Here is a 26,280-nt window from a genome sequence, read left to right on the forward strand (position 1 = left end):
TTCAAAAATGCTTTTTTCTCAGTTAGAGTCCTGGCCATCCCCTATTTTTTTTAGACTTACTAATAGCATTATACTGTGAAAGGTTTAGCTTCTTACTAAAATTTCAAGAGAGTGCTTAATGACCCCATATTTTAACATTAGTCGTAGTTTAGAAAGTACCACAAGTTTAGAAATATTTCATCTTCCCAGCTGTTTTTTGTAAATAATTATTTTATTGCAATGTGTATGCATATTACGAGAGTATATTTTAATATGTAACATTGTTTTTTTAGTTCAATGTATTTTTTAACCTCCTTCCCCATTCTCCATATACAGTAAAACCTGTAAAGTTGACGACCTGTCTATGTCTATGTTGACTGCTTTTGTTAGGAACGGAATTAGTCCTATCTTGTATAATGAAGGAAAACCTCTGTAACTTGACCACCTTTCTATCTTGACCACCTGTCTTTCTTGACCACTAATGACAGCAAATTTGGTTTGGAGTATTGTAAAAAACCCTTTGTAAGTTGACCACTTGGTTTATTTTTTAAAACTTAATTTAGCAAATTATTTTATTTTATTATTATTATTTTTATAGCTTTCCAAGAATATTTTTGATGCCAGACCAGCATTTTACCAACTAAATAAAACAGCAGCATAACTAAACCTCCTTGTAAGTTTAACCACATGGGAAAACTACTAAGAACACTTTTATTCTCCAAGCTTGTTTTTCTTTTGTTGTTCTATTTGAGATTACCTTTTGTACTCTCTGTTCAATGAAAACATGTGTCAGTAGAAAGGTACAAAGTATTTTTTTTCCAGTTGCAATATTTTGTGGCAACACTGGAATTGTGCTGGAGTAAAAGTTACTTGCATTGCAGTATTTCTGGTGCAAGGGATTAAGAAATAGGACACTTTCATTTTCAACTGCCTTTTAGAACTATGAGAGTCCAGCTTGTTGCTCTTTGTGTTATAGTTTTGCATCAAATGGCTTCAAAAAGAAAGTTAGTTGAACTTGAGATTGATAAAAAGTATGAAATATTAAACTTAATTGAAAAGGGAGAAATCCAGAAAAAAATAGCTGACACATGGAATTTTCAAAACTACTGTCCAATAAGTGCGCCAAACTTCAATAAGGAGTTATTTTGTTGAAAAATAGATCATCATGGTTATAAATGTATTAAATGTGTATGAGAAGAAAAAGCGAAAAATTTGTTATTTTTGATTAGCTATGAATTTTTAGGGACTATTAATATCAAATAACTTTTTATAAACAATAAATTTGTTTTTGATCAATTCACTGAAATTTTAAATTAACATGACACATTACACGTCATTCTGAGAAAATAATCTCTAAAAATATTTGAATAACATTTTAAATTATTGTTTCAAAGTAATGTTAACCAATGAAAGTGAGTTGAACGGAAAGAGTAAGTGTCAATTAGTCAAAAAATGAATACATGGTACAAGAAATGACAAAAAAAAAAAAAAAAAATCATTACCCCCTTTATAAGTTGACCACCTGCCTAAGTTGACCATCAAAGTACTGCACCGCAAGTGGTCAACTTACACAGGTTTCACTGCATATCCCACCAGTCTAAAAATGTTGTTGGGTGGTCCGCTAGCTAGGATAAACTTTTTTTTTCTTTTTTGCACGTATTTTTGAACTACTTCAATATGCTTGTTTGTAAAAGTTTGTTTTGTACTTTAACTAGTCTTACGCGTCTTAATTTTCCTAACATACATTTATACCCCGTTCACTGAATGCAAATATGAAAATGTGTTTTCTTAAATTGTTTGTATTTTGCCTATTCTTGCTTGCCTTAACATTCCGAATATACTATTTACGTTTTTGCTCTGTTCACTGGAGGAATAAATATGAAAATAAATTTGTTTTGTACTGTGCCTTGTGCATTTTCTAATATACTGTTTTACATTTTTTCAGCTTTACTTAATGGTTCGTGGTACCCACTTCGTGAGCGTTATCCCAATGGAGACGCCAAAGCCCACCAACCAATTGTAGTTGATCAAGATGATGACGTTGAAAATTCGCCAAGTAACCACCAGTCCGCCGCTAAGTGAAGAATTTAACGAAGATAATAGGTCTAAGATTTGGAGAATTAACGCTTCCTTAGTTGTTGCTATCACACTTTAAATCAAATGGAGCTATTTTCTACTCCATATAAAGTCTGCTTCTTTTAACTGATGCGGCGAGACGAAAAGAGGGAGCTATTCAAAGAACAAAAAAGAGAAGATGAAAGAAAAGTTCTCTCAGAAATGCTTTTCTACGAGCCTTTTTCATTTTAGAGTTTTAACTAATTTCTTTTTTTTTTTTTTTTTTTTTTTTTTTTGTGATAAGAAAAAAGGAATTATGTATTTTGAAATTTAGTGGTACTTTTCACTTTTATTAAGCGAATGGTTGGATAAGAACGCTTTGGATTTGCATTTTTTAAAAAAAGAAATGCACCTTTACACTATTCTCTGTGTAAATACACAATGAAAACAGAAAATTTCACAATTTATGTGATTTGTGACTTTAAAGGAGTAGTCAACTAATGATTTCATTGTTCACAGCCGGGTCTGATGAAACTGCAACTGAATGAAACTATACAGTTCTGACTATAGCAATAAGTTGCTTTGTTTAATTATTTTTGATGTGAGCAAAAAACGAAACTGCTCATAAACTGCATAAAATTTCCGAAAATGTTAGAACAATGTTTTGGAAAATACAATTAACAATCATTTTTGTTTAGCTTATAATTAAACTTTTTGATTAGTTCACAACATAGTGAACTTACAGAAAATTTCTCCAGTGAAACTAATAAACAAGCTTTCACTTGCAAACGATATTGGATCAAAATATTTTTTACTTTTACACGAAATATTGCGGCCCATTATACATAATCGTATTCTACAAAGGAGTGATTCCATGGTAACATACTTATCATTGTTGCACGAAATACCCCACAGAGATTCTTAATAAGTTAGATTATTGTTCCATAGCATGAAATTGAAGAAGAACATGGACACTATATTCATACAAAAATACAATTAAATTTTGAAGATTTTCGGAAAAAATATTTATTTTATTCGTTTTGGTCAGTAACAGAAGTATACATCATAAAATACTACTGTTACTGAGCAAAAGAATCGTTATTTAAATGTTGTTTCTGAAAAACTGCTAACATATAAGAGTCCATATTCTTCATAAAGTTCATGCAATAAAACAGGAATCAAACATAGATGAAGTCTTTGTATTTTGCAGGGTGTTTTGTGAAACGAATGAAAAATCTATTAAAATGGATTTCTTAAAAAGCTATTTACTTATTAAAGGTAGCTGAAAAAAACAAACAAACTTTGCATGAAATTCTAAATACATGAGCAGAAATACAAGCTCATATGTTACTTGTTTATTACTAATGAATTTCACGACTTTTCATTAAAATATTAAATTACGTAAAGAAGCATAAATAATACCAAACTGATTGCTGACACTTGTTTCGAAGTTTCAAGAACTCCTTTTCCAATGCAACGAAGAGTGAGCTTTAGAATGAAATTGCTGATTTGTGCTTGATTACGTATTTCACTGTTGTTACTTTGTTGCACAAAGGTATTTATTCATTTCATGACTTTTGTTTGTTCATTCATTTTCAATCTAAAAATTTTCATAAAGACCTGTATCATTGAATTTCTCAACTCTCTCCTTCATTGTTTTATCATATTTGTTTGTGAATTTTCATTCCTATCATTTCCATACATTACTAAAATATCTGTTTCAAAAAGCTCGGATAAATTTGATCCTCTCATGGGATATTTTGGAAAATAGTATAAACGCTAAGGATTTTGTATTGTTAATAATACTGCTCGGAGCTCCAGCCTTCGATTTTAAGCAGTTGATGATCAACAGCGATTTTAAAGACCTCAAATTTCTTATATTTCATTGTACCAATTTTTGAGCATCAAGTACGAAAATGAATCAATTATTATTAAGCGATTAGTGACCAAACTATTATTAAGTGATTAGTATGTATCGCTTATTGTATTCTATATAAAATACTCAGAACAGTATTTAAACTATTGTGATAGTAAAACTATTTTAGTATAGTTCATGAAAAGTAAATGTAGCTCAATAAAATACCTCTCTACAAAAAATACGAAATTTTGAGCAGAACAGCATCAATATTTTGTCCTAAACAAATGTATTTTAAATATTTAGAAGTGAGACGAAATATATGAGGCAGTGAGAAGCGAAGGGATGTAAGTGGCAAAATCGTAAATTTGGAAATAACCAGTACACATGGTAGGTGAACCTTTCCTTTGTCTTGGAGCAAGAGATGGTACTAGTAGCCCTGGTAGTTGCTGCTATACAGCATGATTAATAAAAAAAATTTCAATGAAAGCCTACCAAGGATCTTGTCTTTAAACGCGTTTTACTCAAAACTTGAAAATGTCCACTTGCATCCCTTTGCTTCTCACTGCCTCACATATACTTGACATTTTACATCTTACTATGTATTTAAAATTCAAGTGTAAAAATTCAATGAACTGTTCTCTGACATGTTTCCCTTCAGGTTTTTCATAAAGAAAAATAGTATTTTGCTGTTCGTGGTGCACTTCAGATAATATGAAAACTGCGAGCATTTTAATTTTTTAATAAGTTTCACTGCCTGTATTTCTACAAAATGAAATTTCTGTCCAGTGCCTGGAAATACCGTTAGAAATGTATGCATTAGCTACTGTACCCAAATATGATCATTTGCTTGGTGTACGATAGAGAAATGTGTGTACAACACTATTTCTTATACATATCTATATTTCTCATACATACATTTCTCATACTGTATAGAAAACTAATATTTTTCATAAGCTAAATATGTATGAAGTCAAAGTAGATGATATTTTATACGATCTGTTCTTTGGTAAACTTTTCACATCTTTACTACGTGGGATTACAAATCATTTGTAGCTCGAACTAAAGGCAAAAGCTCTCCATTAGCATCATATTTCTCCCCAAAAAGTGTTTCTGCAGCTAGTATGGTATTCAGAAAAGTAACTAGAATTAATCGTTGATTTAGAGAGCTTTTTTTTTATCATTATTTTGGTCTTCACAGATAAATTGACTTCTGGTTGATTACACGACGGAAATTTTAACTACTTTTCCTGAAAAAGTGAAAACATTATACACATCTAAAACTAGAATTGCTATCCCGCAGAGGTTTGATGTTATTTTTTGCAAAAATAGGTTTACAAATAAATTTAATACCGGTATGGTGGAAGAAAAAATTATGTGAATTTCACCATTTTTACTTGTTATTTGTTTTTGTTCTTTGTTTATTATTCCACATAAAAATAAGATTTTAAAAAACTTTTCCGCTGACATTTCTACCAGCTTTTCTCCTCCTCCCAAGTCCGATGATCGAGTATAACCCGCGTGTTTCAACAATAAAATTCTCGCCACCGCATGATGATTTGATAATATGTTTTAGTAATGTTCAACATGCAGGGAAAGGCTGAACTCGACCCGGTAACTTAACTGTTTTACAATAAGACTGTGTCATTTCAGGGGAACGAAGAAACGAAAAAATGGTCACTAATGAACATTACCTACTGGAGTTTAGGGTTAATTCAAGGGAGTTAGGGTTACAATCTCAACTATCAAAATTATCAACAAACAGGCAATGGCTTCGTTCCAATGTAGAAGCAATTTTCACCCGTCATACCTTGACGGGCGACTTTCTAGTCCTTAAAATAATTTTTACGCAAACTTTATTTATAATAATGCTATTATAACGTGGGGGACGCGAATATCTCTTATCAGATATAGTAAACTTCCGATTATCCATGGAATGTGTCGCTAATAATAAAAATCGCGGATAAACCACCAAAAAGGATAAAATGAGGGAGGAATAAGGTAAAAAATGTCCTTCCTCAAAAACTTAGCTGTATTGATGCATGATACCTTTTTTAAACAGTGGAAATATATACAGTACAGAAAAATGCTTGTATTTTTGCACAACAGAACTTAACATCAATAAAGAACAAGTGTACATACGATGAAGAAAGCTCAAAAAATAAACTAATAAATAAAACAAAATATGATTTAAATTTACAAATTTTCAACAAGAAACAGTTATTGTTATTTACTTTTTACTGCGAAAATACATGTTAATGATTGATGATTTGATTGACTCGCGGACAATCTGGAGTTTACTGTATATATATATATATATATATATATATATATATATATATATATATATATATATATATATATATATATATATTTATATATTACAAAGAAAAATCTAAAACCTATCACCCAATGCAGACGCATACGAAAAATCTAACACTAGATGTCGTTGCTATCTGTCGGAAGAGAAATTGTTGATACACATAAAAACTACAACGTTTACGTAACAACTGATGATTAGATTGCAACTTTATTTTGTTTTCAAATGAATGAAAGAAAAGTAGACTTACTTCTCTGGTTTCTTTCGAGAGTCAAAGTAATCCCAGTCCATGGCCAGTAGAGAAAGTGTGATTCCTTAGAGCCCGTGGAGACATTAATAGGGTAGGTAAAGTTTATCTTTAAAACTACATGTTATCATCTATGCATTTTTGTGACCAATATTTTCCTGTGTAACAATATTTTTTTACTAGTAACAATAAAATCAATTTTTGATTGTTATTACTTATACCAATAAAATAAAGTTTTTATTGTTATTGCTTGCAACTAAACAATCGAATCCTGGTAGTTATAACTTGTAACAATACAGTCAAGTTGCTGTTGCATCACTTTGCCACTGAATCTGAATTTTATCCCATCCTCTGAAAAATCTCTGTGCAACTATGTTTCTAGAATAGATATCAAATGTGAATCAATTCACTGAAATGAGTTCACAACGTTTGAAATATTAAATTTTTAATGTTTTTAAATCGTTTTGAATTTTTTAAAATCAGCATTTTTTTTTTCTGCGCGTAGCTGTCCGAACGATGTTTCCTTTTTTTTTTTTTAAATGAAAGATGTTGTATGAATAGATTACTTAAAAAATTAATTTCTTGACCGATTTGTTAGACATAAATAATTGATTTACTTATTTTGTAACTACAGATATTTGGGATAACTTTGAGCAACTATATATTTTTTAGCATACTTGCGAATTTAACTTCAAAAGAAGCTATAGAAGTCCCATCGTTGCATCTTACTAACAAAGTTAAAAAATCAATTTTCTACATTTCAGCTAGAAAAGCAAATTAGAAACACTGCACACAGCTAATTGTATTATCCAATTATTCTGAAGCTATTTCTTGGAAGCTGCTTTTGAATGCTGATTTGAAGTTGTTGCTGAAATCACTTATCCCCTACATGGCAATATTCTATACAATTTGATAAGTTATAGAAATCTTGCGATACTATGAAATAAGAAGATGGATTTTCAAACATTCAGAAATTTTATTTTTCAGATTCTGATTTTTTAATTAAAGTTATTTATTTTGCATCATACTCCTCACGTGCTCTAAAGTTATAACAGGTGGCAAGATAACTTTAACCAAAATAATATTAATTCATTTTGAATGATTTCCGAAATTATTATTTCTTAATTTTGGTTAACTGTGCAATGACGTCCTTTTCTACCTTTTCCTTATTTTCGGTTTCATCAAACATAATAAAAACTTTCCAAATAAGACAAATGTCTCAAAAAAAAAAAAATAAATAAATAAATAAAAATAAATAAATAAATAAATAAAATAAATAAATAATTAAATAAAATAAATAAATAAATAAATAAAATAAATAAATAAATAAAATAAATAAATAAATAAATAAAAAGATGAATTTTACAAAAATGCAAATTACATGAGTAAATACTGTTTGGCGAAAAAAGGTTTCAATCACATCATTTATCATTGTAAAAAATATCATAATCATCATAATTAACTAATTATGCTTACAACTAATTGAGTTGCTAAAAGGACATTTTTTGTAAATATATTTTTAAACTTTCATACATTGTATTTTTGTACGCAAATTAATCAGTTTGTATAAAAATATGTTAATTGTCGTAGTGCATTAAATGTGATTGTAGATTTAAAATGTTTCATGTCTGAATTCTTTTTTTTTTACAACAAAGTGCTTGTTTTTGAACTGATGGAAATTTTGATGTTGTGTCATGAATTTGAAGAAATGTGCTTTGATTTTTAGTAAACCATAGTTCTTATTTTTCTTAGTGTTGTCACTGTCTTTCTTTTCTTTCTTTGTTGTAAGAAATTTTTTTTTAAGCTCAATGAAGAAGGAGAAATCATTAAAAAAAATGAGACATATTAAAGTATGAGAAAATGAAATGAACATTTTGAACGCTAGGGATTTAAAAATTTGAAGGGTGGGGATCAAACCAATTCTTGTTTTTAAAATGAGCACAATTTTCTTTACTTGCTTTGTTTATTCCGAAAAAAATTCCGTTGATACTGAACTTTTAATTTTCAACAAAATATCTGCTTTCAAATACAATTGCCTGCAAACACCTCAAATCCTCAATAAAATAAGGATGAGGAGTAATAAAGATATCCAGGTCATCCGAGTTAACATGATTACAGATTAAACGAAAAGAACCTACAAATTGAGCCAAGGTACATAAAAAATTAATTTGAATTTTGACATCTTGAATTCAAATTATGTTTTTCGCAATCACGAGTGTGTGTATGTAGGCGTGTGTGTTTGTGTGTGTGGGGGGGGGGGGTGTTTGTGCGTAGGGCGTATGTGTATGTGTGTGTAGGCATGTGTGTTTGTGTCTGTGTGCTGGCATAAGTGTGTGGGTAGTTGTGTATATGAATGTGTGTGTAGGGGGGGGAGGTATGTGTATGTGTGTAGGCATATGTGCTTGTGTCTGTGTGCAGGCATGAATGTGTGGGTAGTTGTGTGTATGTGTGTGTTTGTGTGTATGTGCGCGTGTGTGTAGTTGTGTATGTATGGGCGTGTGTGTAGGACACGGATACAACCTGGAGACGGCTTTCGCTATAGGAGCAGCATCGTGAGGACCCGGTCGACGGTGATGGTGCGGAGGGTGGCGGTGGGAAAATAAAATGAGAGGACATCAAAACAGTCAAATGAGAACAATAAGCAATCGTGATTGCTTAACAAACTTCTGTTTACTGTACACAGTATACACAGTAAAAGTTCGAATTCAAGAGAATGCAATATAAAACTTCATAAGAGAAAATTACAAAAATACAAAATACGGCCAACAGAAATGCGAGTACATTATTGCATTAAATCTATTGTATGTATGGGGGCGATTCTCGAAAAAACGTCCCGTGCGTAACGCTAAGTTTTTTATTTTATTCAAGTAACTAAAAATTAAATATGGGATTAACTGTTATGTTTTGATAGTATATTAAAGCATGTATTATTCCCCAACAGCATTATTTTTTGAAGGCTTTGGTTAGCTGGAAGAAAAAAAAAAACTTAGCGTCACGCACGGGACATTTTTTTCGAGAGTCGCCCAGCAGGGAACATGGGGCAAAGGGCAATGGTTAAGAAAACTTACCACCTGCATTAAAACATTATCATTGCTATTTTTTTTGGGGGGGGGGCGGTGCAGTCAATTTGTACATTCAAAAAAAAAAAAAAAAAAAAAAGGAAAATTCTTACTTTTTTATCCAATGGGGCAAAGTAAAAAGTAAGTACAACATTTTTGAATGACATAATTTTTTATCTGGTTATTAAAAATACTTTTGATCAAATGAATGAGTAACTAAAATAATGAATAAGTAAATGAGATAATGAAAATATAGACGGATAAATAAACAGATGATAAAAACATAAATGAATGAATAAAATAATGAATGAATTAATGCTTGCAATATTAAATGAAGGGATGGAAAATTAATTAATAATAAATAAATTCGTAAATTATTTAATAAATGATACAATAATTATACGAAATAAACCATTTCACTTTGCCCCACATGCACTTGACTTGACTAATTGGACAAAGCATTAAAAAAACTAATTAAATAAATACTGCACTGAATATTAGTTGGTCTCAAATAATGTTAAAAATGTTAATAACGAAAACTTTATCATTTTAAAATAACGGAAACCGTTTTTGACTTAAAACAAAATATTTTAATATGATTGTCAATTTTCAAAAATTGCTTGTATTAACAAATGCTTTGATCTTCAGAGGTAACTTTTTCCTAACTACTTGGTGGTGCTTAAAATAGTGTTAATATTTCCCTATTTCACTTTGCCCCACATTTCACTACATCTAAATGGCTGTCGGATTAAGTTAAGTTCGTTTTTTTTTGGACGTGGATTAATAAGAGTTTACTTAAGATTAACTGTACCGTACCTCAAAGTTACGAGAAGGTGCTTTAGCGGATTCGTTATTTTCGTTTTCTGGTTCGTCACACCGAATCTCAAAATCAAATAACGTGGGTGAGCTAATGAGGCCATGCAGAACACTAAGGTCAACCCCATTTTTACTTCCTTTTACAAAAAAGGAAGTATTGTATTCGCGAAAAAATTTTCACTCAAAAATCGACCTTAATTTCCATTTTGCTCTCCCCCGAATGAATGTGTAGTTTTTTTTCGACTCGACCACACGTGGATAAATGCCTAAAAACGTATAGACACGCGAAATATCCATTTTGGCAATTCCCGAGTTAGTTACAACGAATTTTCTCGTGACGTCTATATGTACGTATGCATGTATGTGCGGATGTGCGTAATGTATGTCGCATAACTCAAGAACGGTATGTCCCAGAAAGTTGAAATTTGGTACGTAGAAACGTAGATTCCTAGTGGGGACTAGTTGTGCACCTCCTCTTTTGTTGCATTCGGGTGTTTTTAAGGGGCTCTTTTGCCCCTTTTTAGGGGGGAAATCATTGTCAATTTCGACGTAAACTCAAGTGGTGTTACAATTTGGCGAGCACTTGGCGATATATCGCCAGTCTTTTGGTCGCTAAGTTTTGTAGCCAACTTAACGACAAATTTGGCGATTTTTTTTTTTTTTAAATCTGGTTTCGATTTGGCCACTGTTGGTGATATTTAGAGAGTAAACTATTGAATCACATTAAAATTACTAATAATGGGAAAATGACATTAAATTGGAGTAAAAGAAAGTCATGTGAGGCACACATCAGCTCGTTCTATGTAGGGTAGCAAGAAGTCGTTAGATCGTGACTTTCTGATGATATATCGTTATCAATAAGCAATTTTTTATCAACAGGCTAACGTGTAGCAAGAGTTATTATCAAACAATTTTGTCAAAACTGATTACACGAAAACTTTTTATTGTAATTAATTTTTGATACTTCCTGTCTTACTTTTGGGTTGCTAGCTATTATTTTCCTTTTCCGACAGTAAAACTCCAAGTATATTGTAGAATATGTAGTGAGAAAATTATAGCAACAAACAACAGCGTGATCTCACTTCTATGCATTTTTGACTCAACACAAGAGCAGAGCGAAAGCTCTTCCTCAGATTCAAACTAATGGTAAAGAAACTAAACATCAAAGTATTTTAGACGCTCGCATAAGCTCTATGTAATGTTTTCATCAAATTTAATCAATCTTTCTGATTAAAAGCTTCTGAGGAAACGAACGCTTTCAAATTATTTCATCTGAAATCATTGTTAATTTCAACGTAAACTCAAGTGATGTTACAATTTGGCGGACACTTGGCGATATATCGCCAGTCTTTTGGTCGCCAAGTTTTGTAGCCAACTTAACGACAAATTTGGCGATTTTTTTTTAAATTTTTATTTTTAAATCTGGTTTCGGTTTGGCCACTGATGGCCCCCATAAGTAGAGCCTTTTCGGCATGGCTTCAGGGCTACCATTCTCAATGAATGCGCTAAAACCGGCGCTTTGCAATGACAGACTAAATTATTTAAATGTAAAATATGTCAGAAAGTATGCAAATATTTTATGATAAGAGTGTGGGATGTGCGAGAGACAAATAAATAAAAAAGGAGCAAAATTTGCTTGAAACCACTTGAACTTCATCAGAAACAGGCATGTTAAAACTCCGCCATTACAATATTTTATTCGCGAACCCCCTGAAACTTCTCGCGAGTCCCCAGTGGTTCGCGAACCACCGGTTGGGAAATCATGAAATAGAAGAACAATATTTCGTAGTGAGAGATTCTAAACCCAACAACGCGCTGAAAATTAAGCAAAAAACTCGCAAATTAACGCAAGAGATTTTGAAATGCTTACTGAGTTCTTTTATCCCAATGAACGATACATTTGGTAAAAAGTCTTAATGAGTCAGTAAGAAAATGTATGCTAATGAACACGAAAAAAATTTATTCGAAAAATATTATGTAATTGAATCGAAAAGATTTAAGAGAGGACAGAAAATGGCTGTTTTTCTAAATTTCGATAAAATATATCGTCGCCTCAGAGCAAGAGTAGGACAGGTGCAAAAAGAGAGTTTCTAGTAAAATTCATTTGAATGTATGATGTTTTTTTTTCAATGTTGAATATCTAAGGCTGTACTTCATTGATTTTTTTAAAAAAAAATTGGGAACTCCCCTAGCTTTTTAGTTCATTTTAAGGGATGTACAGAAAAATTTAATTAATCTTACAGGAAAATAATTAAATTCACTTGTCCTATTGTTGCTCTTAATGGTTCTGAAGACAAATATCATTTTCATTTAAGACACTGTTAAGATAAGGATTGCGGAGTCGGAGAGAAAATGACGGACTCCGACTCCGAAATTTTAAATCCTTCGACTCCGACTCCGACAGCACAGGCAGAGTTGCGGACTTTGAGAAAAAAATGACCAACTGCGACTCCGAGTCTTTAAATTTAAAAACCTTCCACTCATTTATAACAAAATCAGCCCGACTCCGACTCTGCAGCCCTGGCTAAGATAAATGTAGAGCTGTTGTTTTGCTGCTTCCAACTCATTAGTAATGTTGATTGAAAATAAGCTGTTTTGTGGTGTTGTTTATAAATTTAAAAAAGTCTAATGCTATTAAACATTTTTATTGGAAGTACACCCAAACTTAGATACAGGCGTCCCTCGTATAACACGGTACTTCTACAACACGGTTTCGATATTACACTGTACAAAACTTGAACTTAATGCTTCATGGTTTTAATACAACACGAATGTTATATTTATAAAAGATGGAATTTCATTTTTGTTTAATGCATTCGGGTCATTCCATAGTGACTAACGTAACATTCGCAGCTGATTTTCAAACTCTTTTTACTTACACCGAAAGTAAAAATAAATGTGTTTTGGTTTAATATGCATATTTAAAATGTACAAGGTGACTATTTTTCATTTCTACCAAGAATTTGAAGCAAAATAAGCACTGGCAGGTGTTTTTTCACCAAAAAATTCATTGTGACTAACGTAACACTTTTGCAACCCTGAGAAACAATGCTTATGTTACGAGGCAAATTTTTCTGAAACTTACGCAGACATTTAAAATTGGCCGATATATTTGTAAGAGGTAAACAATCTATTTTTAAAATTGTACTACAGATTTGTTACAGATGAATCTTTTTTGGCCCTAAATGGTACTTTTCCGAAAAACTGTATGTGACTAACGTAACGTGACTAACGTAACCATCGAATAACAAGTAATGAATGCATATAAAAAACTTTTTATAATTAATTTCTTGCTCTTATATTACTTTTACACTTTGTAGGAACCTTCTTTGTGTTGTATTATGGTTCTTTCTTTACTTCTTTTCTATATTAGTGTAAGAAATTGAATAGAAGGATTCAGTTCAATTAACTCAATTTGAATGTGCGAAAAAAAAATAAACAAATAAAAAAACTGCTTTTACAAACTGAATAACATCCTTCTTGGGCTAATTAAATCCTAAATATCTCTCTTTTAAAAAATTAACTTTTTGCAAGTTGGTAGTTTCACTGAATTCTAGTATTCTGCTGATATACTAGTTATCGTCATAAGAAACTCCGTAGTACTTTTCAATGGCACATTATTTTTTAGGGTTTACTGATTCATCGAACGAATAGTGTTGTGCATCCTTTTGAATTAAAATGTAATATTGAAAAAAAAAATATTCAAACATTTTTGCAGAATGCATTTTAATTCCAGATATCACCGCAAATGTTTGAATTTCTAAATGATCATTCTTGCATTTTCTGAAATATATGGCAGCAGTGCTTGTTGTCTCTGTATAATGTATCATCTTCAAATGTTTTCCAATGAGCAGCAGTTACTTCATTTTAATAATAGGTGGCGATGTATTTTCTAAAATATAGAGACGTTCTTCTTTGTTAAGACTTTGTTTTTCTATTATCTTAATTCTGAAGCTTGGATTCTTGTGTTAAATACACATTCAGTAGAGTACTACTTTTGCTTTACTCACCTTTTTTCTTTTTTAATAATTCTTTAAATTGGAAGTATCTTCATAAAGACCTTTAAAAAAAGTATTTTCTAAGCAAACAGAAGATCTACAATGTAATATTACTGGTATTTTTCACCCGTTATATTTTTAATCAATGTAGAATGCCTACATATTCAAATTTGTTTATGAAAATGTACATTAAATTAAATAAGTTTTAAATATTAGCAGTCATTTTTAAAATGTTACGTTAGTCACATGCAAACTGTTACGTTAGTCACAGCTCAAATGTTACGTTAGTCACACTAATTACTTTATATCTACTGATACTAAAATAAATATTTTGCACTTTTTAAGTAGATATGACACAGATGTAAGAAAATAAAAAGTTCTGTTTGGTTCAATCATCTGGTTTAGTTTTTAAGCCGAAAATAGTACATTTTCGTGACTAACGTAACGTAAATATTTTCAGTGAAATAACCAAACTAATTAAAATACTTATCTTATAATGCATGCAAAAAGAACTGTCAATTTTATTGGGCCAACATCTAATCATTTAGAATAAACATAGTTCTTTTAAAAATTTGCAAAAAATTTTACATTACACAAGAAAACGTAGACGGGTGTTTTTTGCACATGCTAAGCCTTTTCTACAACCTCGCACATTTAAAGCCCGAAGTAAAACACCAAATGAAATTTTTGCGAACTGTTACTGGATTTATGTACTAGAAAGTATGCTGAATGAAATGATAGGTCACAATTAAGGTTTTGTGGTAAAAAAATTTCTGAGGTTGAGGTTGACATTTCTATGGAATAACCCATTCCGTTAATTTTTGATAATAACTCTAATACTTTACTTTGTTTTTATGAAATTTGGTTTCGATTCAACACGGTACACATCCCTTGATTTACATTATTTCTAAATCTCGTATAACACGGTTTCGATATAACACGATACATCTTAACCTGATATTTCTCATGCAGATACACAATTAGTATTGAAAATAAGTAAAAACGTTACTTTTAAAAAAGTCTCGCATAACACGGTTTCGATACTACACGGAACGAATTAACTGCGTTATACGAGGGATACCAGTATTACTAAACAGACACACACAAAATAAATAAAAATCTTTATATTTTTTTCTATCATTAAAGGAATCTATATAAATAAAACAAAGAATATGTATGTATATATACATATGTGTGTATGTTCTCGATACAAATCCGCAGTTTACGTCGGATTTCGGTCAAATTTGGCAGGAAGATACTTGGGCAACCGAGAGGGAATGTGGGGGTTTTTCCGAAAGTCAAAAGAGTACCGAACCGTTCGAATGTTAATTTTTGCGCCCGAAAATGGCATTGAATGGCTTTTTTTACACGAAATAGTTATCCAATCAGTTCAAATTTAGCGCCATTCGAAAGCCCGAGAAAAATACCCATAAAGTTCATTCACTTCTTTTGAATTAAAGAAAAAAAAAAAAAAAAACCCCGAGGCTGTAAAATTACTGGGAAAAAATTTAAAAGCATTTTTAAGCCTAATGAACGGAAATTTTATGTTGGAAATGTATCGTTTGCGTGCTCTCACTTTAAATTAGCGTGAAAACAATTCAGAAGGCTGCCACTTTTTTTTTCTCGACTGTGATTAAATAAAATTTTGTTTTTGTTTCGAGGTAAGAATTTCCCCTTTTGATTATCATTTGGCAATTTAGCTTCTTCTTCTTCTTCTTCTTTTTTTTTTTTTTTTTTTTTTTTTTTTTTTTTTTTTAAGGATTTTAGGTGTATTCATAGAGTGTTGCGTTTAATTTATTTGGGAATTTTTGATTTTCCGTTTTCTTTCTTTAAGAATGATTATTTTGACGGGACATTTTACAGTATTTTTTTTTCTGTAATTGAAGCCTGATTGTTGAACACGCGTCACTTGACATAACTTTTATTTTTGAGGTAGACCGTGCAAAGCCGGGCGACGCAGCTAGTACATTTCTATAAAATTGCAAATAGAATTCTGTTGAAAACTTTTCCAAAGAATTTCTTCTATAAAACCGTCCATAGAATACTATAGAAAATTTTTCTAAAGAACTTCCTCATAGAAAATATATAGATTTTTATACTGCTGTGGCAAGGTAAAGCAGAAACGTGTTTTGAATTTCATATTAGCAACAGGGAAATGTTAGAATTCGACGTTTTTTTCTCTGCTTGATTTTAGTGGAATTCGCAACCAAAATTTCGCATTGCGAACCAAATTCGCAAGCTTGTACAATAAAGCTAAAGTACAATAGATGACAAAAAAACAAAAAAAAAAAAAAAAAAACAATGGCAATTCGCAGATACTGTTCTTTGCCTTCCGACGGCTGTATAGAACTCTATAATGATGCCATAATTGAACTAAATTTCTTCTATTTCCTTCCCTAAACTCCTATTTTTAGAACGCAACAATCATTTGTAGATGGAAAATAAACTTTAATATACTTTGCTTTAAAGGTCGAGAGTATTTCAATGAAATATAATTTTTTCTACTGCAGATCAGCATTAACATACTACCATGCCTAACAGAGGAACAAGGGGCAAGAGGGGGCTCAAGTCCCCCCCCCCCTTAGAAATGAGAACTTCCTTGCTTTTAGTGCTTTTTTCTTTGCAAAATGTGTAAAATTTATTTTCCAGCCATTAATGAATAAGTCATTAAAAATGTGAAACTTTAATATCTGTAATATGTACTGAAATCGGTTTCCATGGGGGAAATATTCTGCTAAACCATGGGAAAAATTTTCGACCCCCCCCCCCTAAAAATTTTGCATATCGGTGCCCTTGCAGAGGAACAACACTGAAAAACTTCGGAGGACATCTTTTAAGAGCGTTTTATAGTTGAAAATAAAATGATCACCTGCCTGCTGTGTAGAAAAACTATTAAACCATGAAAAAAAGAAACTAAAGTTCATGTGCAATAATATGTTAGAGTAACATTCGCAAATTTTATATTTTGAAACAGAAGGATATCTGATTTAACCTAGTGTTGCCCTAAACTAAGATGAATTTTGGAACTTCTGAGCACAAATTTATGCGTTGCACACAAAATATTTCAATACATAGAAATTTTTCGAACGCTCCACTAAATTAAGGCACATTTGGTAATATTAACAAGACCAAAAACTCATTTTTGTTTCTTTGAAGATGTCTTACTGTTGCTCTGAGGCGACGATATACCTTTTTAATTTTAATATTTTTAAAATAGACCACATTTGCAAATTTTAATGAAATGTGAAGTAAGAAAATAAACACCGTTTTAATAAACTGTGGAAAACTATTTTGTAAGATTTGTATTGAATGCAAATTAGGCCGAAAATTCTACATTAAAGTTAAAAAAAATGAAAAATTACAATTTTAAACTCATAATGCATTTATTCATTAAGCTAGCTTTAAAATATGTCAATATTTGTGAGCATATAATCTCTGTTTCGCAAAATTGTTATTCATAAATCCTGCAACATCATGCCTATCAAACATGCTGTGCGCTAGTTCTTTGCGTTGTAATTTGAAACAGAATTTCAGTTACAATATTACACTTTTTGCTGGCAGCTGTTACAAAGCGCTTGTATTTAGTTCTACATTGTTTTCATAACTCTGCTGTAAAAGTGCTCGAACACTAAATAACTGCCTTTTCCCCCCTTTGGTTAACATTTCAGTACAAACCCAAATAATATCAGATTTATTATAAAACTGTTGTTCCTTTGACGCAAGTTATGCTTGCATTATGCAGTTTTAAAACGCTTTTGTGCTGCCAAATAATTTAAACTAAATAAATGAATAAATAATAATATAAAAAAAACAATCTTTATTCAAACGGTATTTGAAAAATGGGGGTGTACACTTTTAAAATGCAATTATGTCCATCATTTATTCAACAACGTATTATAGTTAAGAATTTAAGAAAAATTAGTCAAAGAAAAAAATACCACTTTTGAATTGATATGTGACGAACATTGATAACAAATAGTCAAAAACAAAATTCTCCTAAAAGGATGAAACCATAATGAGACGAAAAATGGCTGAATTAGAATAAAGAAATGTCTAATAGGAAACCGTTTAAGTGCTGCGTTTAGAATTATAATCTTCTTTGACATTCGACTTATAATTACAGCTTAAAATTATTTTCGGTACCATTGATTGCTAAAAGAAAACAATTCAGTTGGTGGAAGTCCAATAAAAGCCACTGTCTAACAGCATGATTTTCAAAAATGGAGATATTGCACCCTAAGTACTAGAAATAATAATTACTATTTACTGTTAAATTGTTGAAACATGTTTAAGCGACGCAACATTAAATCATATAAACATTTGTATTTATTACTTTTAAAACTTTCAACAAAATAAGTCTACAGAAGTTGTTTTACTCTTCTCCTAGTCTTGGAGATGCTTAGCTTTAAAATAACGAATTGTTAAAACAGTAAAAAGCAAAACGAAATGTAAATAAAATCGAAATAGAGAACTCATATATTACCCGGTCGATAATTTTCATCAAAATAGAAACTATTCCAAATGGTTACTATGATCAGAGAAAATCGCCAAACACTTCCCATCAAAAAGTCTTCAAAAATGAATAGGAGAAGTTTCGCGACTCCATTCTGAGCAATTTATCTTCAACTTGGTGATGATTTTTTTATCTTGCTGTTTTCGCAAGATCGTGACTCATCATCATCAAGAAAACCTAACTAATGGTAAAGCATTATCAACAAGCAGTTTGTTACGCCCCATGTTGCATTGTAGCGAACGTTATTACAGAAAATGATGTCAAAACTACCTGAACTTATTTTACTGTATATTTGTTTCTTTATTTTTATGACGACTTTAAAGATCTCGTCGTCATGATCTTTAAAGTTATTTTTCTTTGGAACGATACAACATATCTTATTGCGGCTTATTTTACTTAAACGTTTTTTCCTTCTGCTTAAAAAGATGTGCATCATTTTAATACGTGTTTATTTTTTCTTCCAAAGTGTTAAAAAAAATTTAATTTTTGCTTAAAGGTTTTAGAGGATTTTTCAGTAACTTTATATTGAAAGGAAGATTTGAAAAGTCAAAATTTTATTTTGCAGCTAGTGCCAAGAACACTTTTAATTTAGTTATTTTAAAACATTTTTAATTGACGCTTTATCTAGGATTTTTTTTTTTTAATAGTGAAAGCAAGTAGGAGCTACGTGAAACTAATCTTTTGGCACTACGCTGAAAGGTTGCGTGCGGAGAATGGTTTCCGCATTGGCGGAAGACTGCGTTCTTGTTTTCATACAAAACACAATTCCTGGATGAAGCGGCAACTAAAATTGAAAATGAGTCAATATATCTAAAATAAATTAGTACTCTGGCCACTTGCTAGTTCATAAAATTTTGAATTTTTAAGTCTAACTGTACTTATAGTTCCTGAAAAACTCTCATTTTTTTTCAAATGCCTGTCACACCTGTTAAACTTAGAAGTGGAAACCCTCCTTTTCACGGAATGTCGTGCTCGATGGTACGGATCAGTAGAAAAAAAAAGTTTATTATACGATCGGTATTTTTGAGAAAAATCCAAAAAAAAAAAAAAAAATTTTTTTTTCAAAATACTGTTTAAAGAAAAATTAAACATGCATGTTAAAATGGTGCACATCTTTTTGAAAGAAAAAACCTTTTGAATAAAACAAAACCGCAACAAAATATGTTGCACCTTTCCATTTAAAGAGCTTAAGCATTTTTGTCGAAAATCACAAGTGAGAAATGATGCCCGACCCAGGACGCCATTATCTCAAAATTTAAGCTTTATCTCGGCCCAGCAATTTTTTGAGGTAAAATCAAATTTTAGCCTTATTTTACTTTTTCATGAATTTTAACATTTTTACATTCAAAAACTTCTGCCCTACCTGGACTGATATGGATTCTACCTTGCATATTGTTCTTGAAGCCTAATTTATGTAGTTGACGAAACGCAAAAGAAAAATGGTGGTTGTGTACTGTCATGTTTTCCTGTTAGTTAATAATTTAATAATATTTAGATTGTAGCCCAATATGTCAAAATGAAACCGCTAATCAATAAATTAGCAATAAATTTCATGTAAGAAAGAATTTGTAACGCTTCAGCTGTTAGATTTAGCGAAAGGCTGAATAAACATGATACAAGAGAAACAGAAAAATGTTGGGGAAACAGCAAAAGATGCAAAATATATATATAACAAGAAATGGAAACGTGAAGGCTGATAAAAAAATATTTAGGAAAGACAGACCAATAAATAAATACCAATAATGAAAAGGCATCTGACCCTTTTGTCGAATGTCTTTTCATCCATAAGCTTATTTATTTTGCATTGAAAAAAGCGTTCCTTGTAACGCCGAAACATGTGTCTGCAGTAATCTGCAATTTGGGCTTTTTGACGTTGTTGTTTCTTATTTTACTTTTCAGCACAAAGGTTTTAACTTACTCTCAATAGTTTAATATGTTTTATATTGATACTAATTTATTTTTTTTCAGTTTTTCATTGTTTGATAGTATTTTTTTGGGATTCCTTGTCTTTAACCTTGCGTGAGGTAATCCTTGCACAGACTTGGCCTTATTAGGGATGCAAGCTATGCTTAAGTTGCTAAAATGACCACACCGCCTTTCTTCGTTAAAATACTGTAAAATATTACTGAAATTTGTACTGTCAGTTGGAAAGATGTTTCCTTATTTTTTATAAATTAGCTGTTGGATGTACTAAACAGGGTCGGATCTATAAATTTTGGGCCCCCCTGCAATAAAATCTTTAGGACCTCTCCCCAGCGGCCAGCAGTGTACATTTACAACGTTCATAAGTCTTTGTGCTAGTTTTTTTCTTTTTTCTTTCTATTTCTTGGGTCGGTGGGCCACATAATAAGGACGTGCCCCCCTCCGTACTGAGGGGTCTGCGGGTACGCAGATACGAGCCTGGTGCTAAAGCTGAATTCAGTAAAATCATAAATGACCGAATAGGCCACGAACCTTATGTCCTTATTTGGTGCACTAACCGTATTTTGCAAAGTAATTAAGCATTCTTCCATTCCTTTATTTCCATTTATTTTCACCATTTTGTCGGTTTAAGAAATCAGTATTCAATAATTAAATTCACTACATGATTTTTCAAAATTTAAGCAGAATATTTTCCGTAAATAAAACTACATAGAACTTGGAATAAAAAGTATGAACGCCATTAAATTTCGCTTGTGCACAGTTTTTCGCACACAATTTCGTTTTTTGATTTCTCCTCATTTTATTCGCAAATTTGATTGTTTTTTTTTGGAAGGTCAGGAATCAGCTTAGTCTACGGCTCATGCACAAAAATTACGATTGTTTTCTTTTGCCTCGTAAGCATTTAAAAGGGAATGTGACACAAAATACAGAAACGTTCCGAAATTCAGACGCTTCCGAGGATACTGAATTTGAGGCTTTATTATTATTTTTGATGAATTATATTACTTTAGTGAAATAATATTGTTATTATTATTGTCAAAACATGTTGTTCGTTTGATAAGTATTATTGTTAAATTACTTAATTAATTTTTAATTTTTTTTTGTTATTATTCTTATATTATATTGCTATTATTGTTAAATATATTATTTCAAATGCTAAATTTTATTATATTTAATTTGTATTTTCGTTATCATTATAAAATTATGATAGTATAGGGATTATCATTGTTCAATTATACTGTTATTATTACTGTTAATATGATTGATTTATGTTACTACTGTTTTGATTATTATTGCCAAATCACATTAATATCAAATTGAATTGCTACTATTATTTTTTAAAAATTATATTACCATTTATTATTATTATTAAATTACATCATTATTGTTATTGTTATTATTATTAAATTGCATTATATTATTACTTATAATTTATGTTATGGTTATTATTGTTAAATTACATTAGCATTAAATGTTTTTTTTTTTTTTACATTTTATTTAATATTATTATTCAACTCTTACTATTCAAACTTCAATATGCGCTTTGGAGCATTTATTTCAGCAGCATATATTATTGCTTTCGTTACGTAAATGTTTGTTAGATGGCAGCAGCTAACGAAAAGTTTCAAGCTCGTTCCTACCGTACCCTACAAGGATGCAACTCTGACATTCCTATAGATCCCTTTTGTTCTTAATTTTGGCACAAGCAGGCCCATCATTTCGAAATTTTCCAAGGGGAAGGGGAGAAGAGGGTGGGGGGGGGGGGGGGCTTGCTGTGATTGGATTCTTTTGCAATTTGGTACATGTAACTGATCGGATTCCTCTGCAATTTGGTACGTGCGACCTCAGAGCCGATAACAATGCAATTTTCTATTTTCAAATTTTACCCTTAAAAATCAACATTTTTGCATAAATCCTCTAAACTGGGGACGAAACAATGCTCACACAAATTAGCACAAAATATCCATAGAAACGCCTGACATTTCTGAATCAGATAAAATTTGTTCCAAGGTTCCAAGGAAATCGAACATGAATTATAATTGTTTTTAACAAATTTCATGCTAAAATTTATAGGTGAGCCTTCAATTGAAAGTTCATTGTTCAAGAGAACATTGCAAAGTAACGCTTGTCGGCAGAACTAAATTTGAGTATAAAGGGAAAATTTTAATATTGTTGGAAGAAATAACAAATATCAAGGTGATTATTCAGTGCAATTTTGGAACATAGTCATACTAATATGTACATCAAACTTGATACACAAAACTAGACAAGAGAAGGATAGAAAAAAAAAACAATTTCCATGGAGGATGTATTTGATGACTATGAATATTAGGGCTCGACCGATGGCATTTTTTTGGCCGATGGGCCGATGCCGATTGTTGGCCGATTGTTCAAAGATGGCCGATGGCCGATAGCCGATTGTTTTTCTCCAAATGGCCGTGCCGTTGGCCGATGGCAAAAAAAAAAAAAAAAAAAAAAAAAAATCTATCGGAAATGAATTGATAAGATTGTCAGGGATTTAAAGGATCATTTATTCATTTCACTTTACTTCCTTTCTACAAATAAGGACTTGTAATCAAAAAAAAAAAAAAAAATTAAATTTCGACCTAATTTCTATTTTACGATCATCTAATTTGAACTTCACAAGTTTTTTCGGGACATCTGTACACGCATATGTACCTAAGAACATATAGATGACTAAAATATCCATTTTGAACACCTCCTAAGTTAATTATCGCAAGTTCTCTTGTGATGTCTTCATCCGCGTAAACTTGCGTCACTCAGAAACGTTATGAAATAGTAAGTTGAAAACTCATACATACGTAGTATGATCTAAAACTTCGAGGACAAGCAGTATAAAACCTTACCCTGAATAGTTCACATTACCAAAGCACATCTATCTACAAAATAATCACCTTGAACGACTACGCACTTCTGCCAACGTTTGTATAGCTTTTAGAAGCACTCCTGGCAGCCATTTTTCGCAACCTCCTGTAAGGCCTCTTGCACTGCTGCTTTAACTTTATCGTGGGGATGAAGGCGACTTGTATGTTGAGGGTGTACGGTTTTATTGATCAATGCTCTGATATGACAAACAAATAACATAACGTTTCGTCGGACTTAGCTCCGCGTGGCTCTTACCTGTTCCCAGCAAAAAAACATTTGCATGGACGCCGCTTACGTCCGTCAGGAGAAGATAAAGCAGCATCATAGTAGGTTGCGAAAAAAGCTTCCAGAAGTGTGTCCAAAAGTTATATGAACACTGGCAGAAGTACATAGTCCCTCAAGGTGACCCTTTGAAGATGGATCTGCTTCGGTAATGTGAACTATTCTGGGTAAAGTTTTATACAGCTTGTCCCCGAAATTTTGGATCGTACTATGTACAAACTATATAGGATGTAGTTATGCTTCTCTGTTTTGACTGTTGTATAATGATAGAGAAAGAACAACAGACAAAAAAAAAGAAAGAAAGAAAGAAAGAAAATGGCAGAAAAACAAAGACACTGTTTAATAACCAACTGATTTGCTTTTTTAAATTGAACATATTTCAGCAATATTGTAATAGTGTATGGATTATGTACACTAACATAGTTAAAAAACTTTAAATTATGTTGTTCAATCATTCAAAAAAAAAAAAAAAAACAAAAAATTAAGAATAAAAATATGACACCGTCAACAAATTACGCAATTAAAGTGGAAAGATTGCACGTAGACATTTTTTAGTCATCAAATTAAACAAAAAAGGTAACAGATAAATTACAATATTTAATCATAATAGGAATATTTTTATACTTATTTAAAATTTATGAATAGAAAAATTTGCATTTTTCATAAAAGCTATAAGAGTGACACAAATTTTTCTGAAAAAAGAAATAGCCATGAAAAGAGTGAGGTTCTTAAAACGCAGCTACAATAAACAAACTCGATATTTACTCCAAGTTGATAATAACTGAATACATACACTACTTGATCTGATGTTTGCACACATAATATTGAACAATTTGATTGTTTAAAATCTTTTATGAAGCACTACAAACAAGTTCAAATTAAATTTTTCAATTTAACAGTAATTTGATGAAATTTAAAAAATTGCTTAATAGAAAATCCTTGAAACTTTTCTATAACATATAATTAAAAATATGATGAAAACGAAAATAACTTGTTCATTGATTTTATAAAAATAGATAAAAATAGTTACTTACAATAGAAAAAAATCGATTGCTATAAATGATGCAAAAAAGATGGCGCATTACGTTTACGAAATCAAGGTGAAACAAGAATGAGAAATACGCAAAATGACATTTCTTGAGCAAAATAAATAATCGCTAAATATTTAAGAAATGCTTGACGAGGAAGGGGCGGGGGGGGGGGGGGGGGGGGGGGTCAACCGCTGATTTTGGAGTAACTCACAACATTCAACTTCGCTCCCAACTTCGGCCTCATTTGTATACTACAGAACCGCTACCGTCAACGCCTCGGAAGAGTTTCTGAGTCGACTTCAGCACTTCCGAAGAAAAAATTCAAAAGTCCCTTCGATTTCCAAATTATGTCACCATTCAAAACGTCTTTAATCAATTTCTTACATTAATGCTCTAAATTCTTCCTAAACAATAGATTAAGTTAAAAAAAAAAAAAAATCTAATTTTGTGAATGGTGTTAGTTTTAAACAACTCGGAAATGCAATTAGAGTTTAATTTCAGAAATACAGGGAGGGGGGCACGCAAGTGTTCTAAAAATTACCGTCGGTTCAACGCTAATCTAACAAAATTACACAAAAAACGGTTTCGCCATCTCATATTTGTTTCCATGGTCTCTAATTCGGCAATATATCACCAAATGATCGTCATTCTGGGACGCTATATTAGTTTTGTATTGAAATAAGTAATTAAGAGCCACAAAAAAAAAAAAAAAAAAAAAAAAAAAAAAATGAGTACATAGGCTTTTTAGAACACCCGATCGAAAACAAGAAGGGAAGTGCACAACTGGAACGTACGCACTCCCCACATGCTAAATTTTAACCTTCTACAGCTTACAATTTTTGAGTTATGACTTATAAGATATACATACGTACATCCAGCCGCAAGAAACAACGCAATAATTAACTTGTATGGTACCTGAATGTAGTATTAAAAACTCTCTCTGGGGTGACTAAAATAGAAATTCATACTGAAGTTTAAGTAAACAATTGTATATGAAAACAATACCTCCCTTTACTTTGCATTAAAAAGTAAAACAGCAAAGGTCTTTTTTTTTGTTCGAAAACATCGGCCAATTCCATCGGCTTTTCGATCTTTTTAAGGCCGATGGGCCGATGTTTCCTGCAAGTTAGCATCGGCCGCCGATGCCGATGCCGATTGCTAAATTTTTGAACCATCGGCGCCGATGCATCGGTCGAGTCCTAATGAATATGAATATTGTTTAATACGCATGTAACACTTTTTACTTTTATCTTAGTTTGTTAGTTTTTGTATTTTTTTATTTTTTTCACACCAGACTTTATTATTTCGCTAAAACA

At 31.4% G+C, this 26,280-nt stretch overlaps 2 protein-coding genes across 2 annotated transcripts in view; both read left to right on the plus strand.

Annotated features, from left to right (window-relative positions):
* Positions 1–5,731, plus strand: part of LOC129223881 (major facilitator superfamily domain-containing protein 6-A-like) — a 53,821-nt gene extending 48,090 nt beyond the window's left edge. The window contains exon 5 of the mRNA XM_054858256.1: positions 1,925–5,731. Within this exon, the coding sequence (XP_054714231.1) occupies positions 1,925–2,061 (137 nt within the window). The 3' untranslated portion in view covers positions 2,062–5,731. The remainder of the gene's footprint in view (positions 1–1,924) is intronic.
* Positions 5,732–6,307: 576 nt separating this feature from the next.
* Positions 6,308–26,280, plus strand: part of LOC129223890 (uncharacterized) — a 45,790-nt gene continuing 25,817 nt past the window's right edge. Inside the window, exon 1 of the mRNA XM_054858268.1 lies at positions 6,308–6,550. The gene's annotated coding sequence lies outside the window, so the exon portion shown is untranslated. The remainder of the gene's footprint in view (positions 6,551–26,280) is intronic.

Source organism: Uloborus diversus, chromosome 1, assembly GCF_026930045.1.
Source record: "Uloborus diversus isolate 005 chromosome 1, Udiv.v.3.1, whole genome shotgun sequence".
NCBI lineage: Eukaryota > Metazoa > Arthropoda > Arachnida > Araneae > Uloboridae > Uloborus > Uloborus diversus.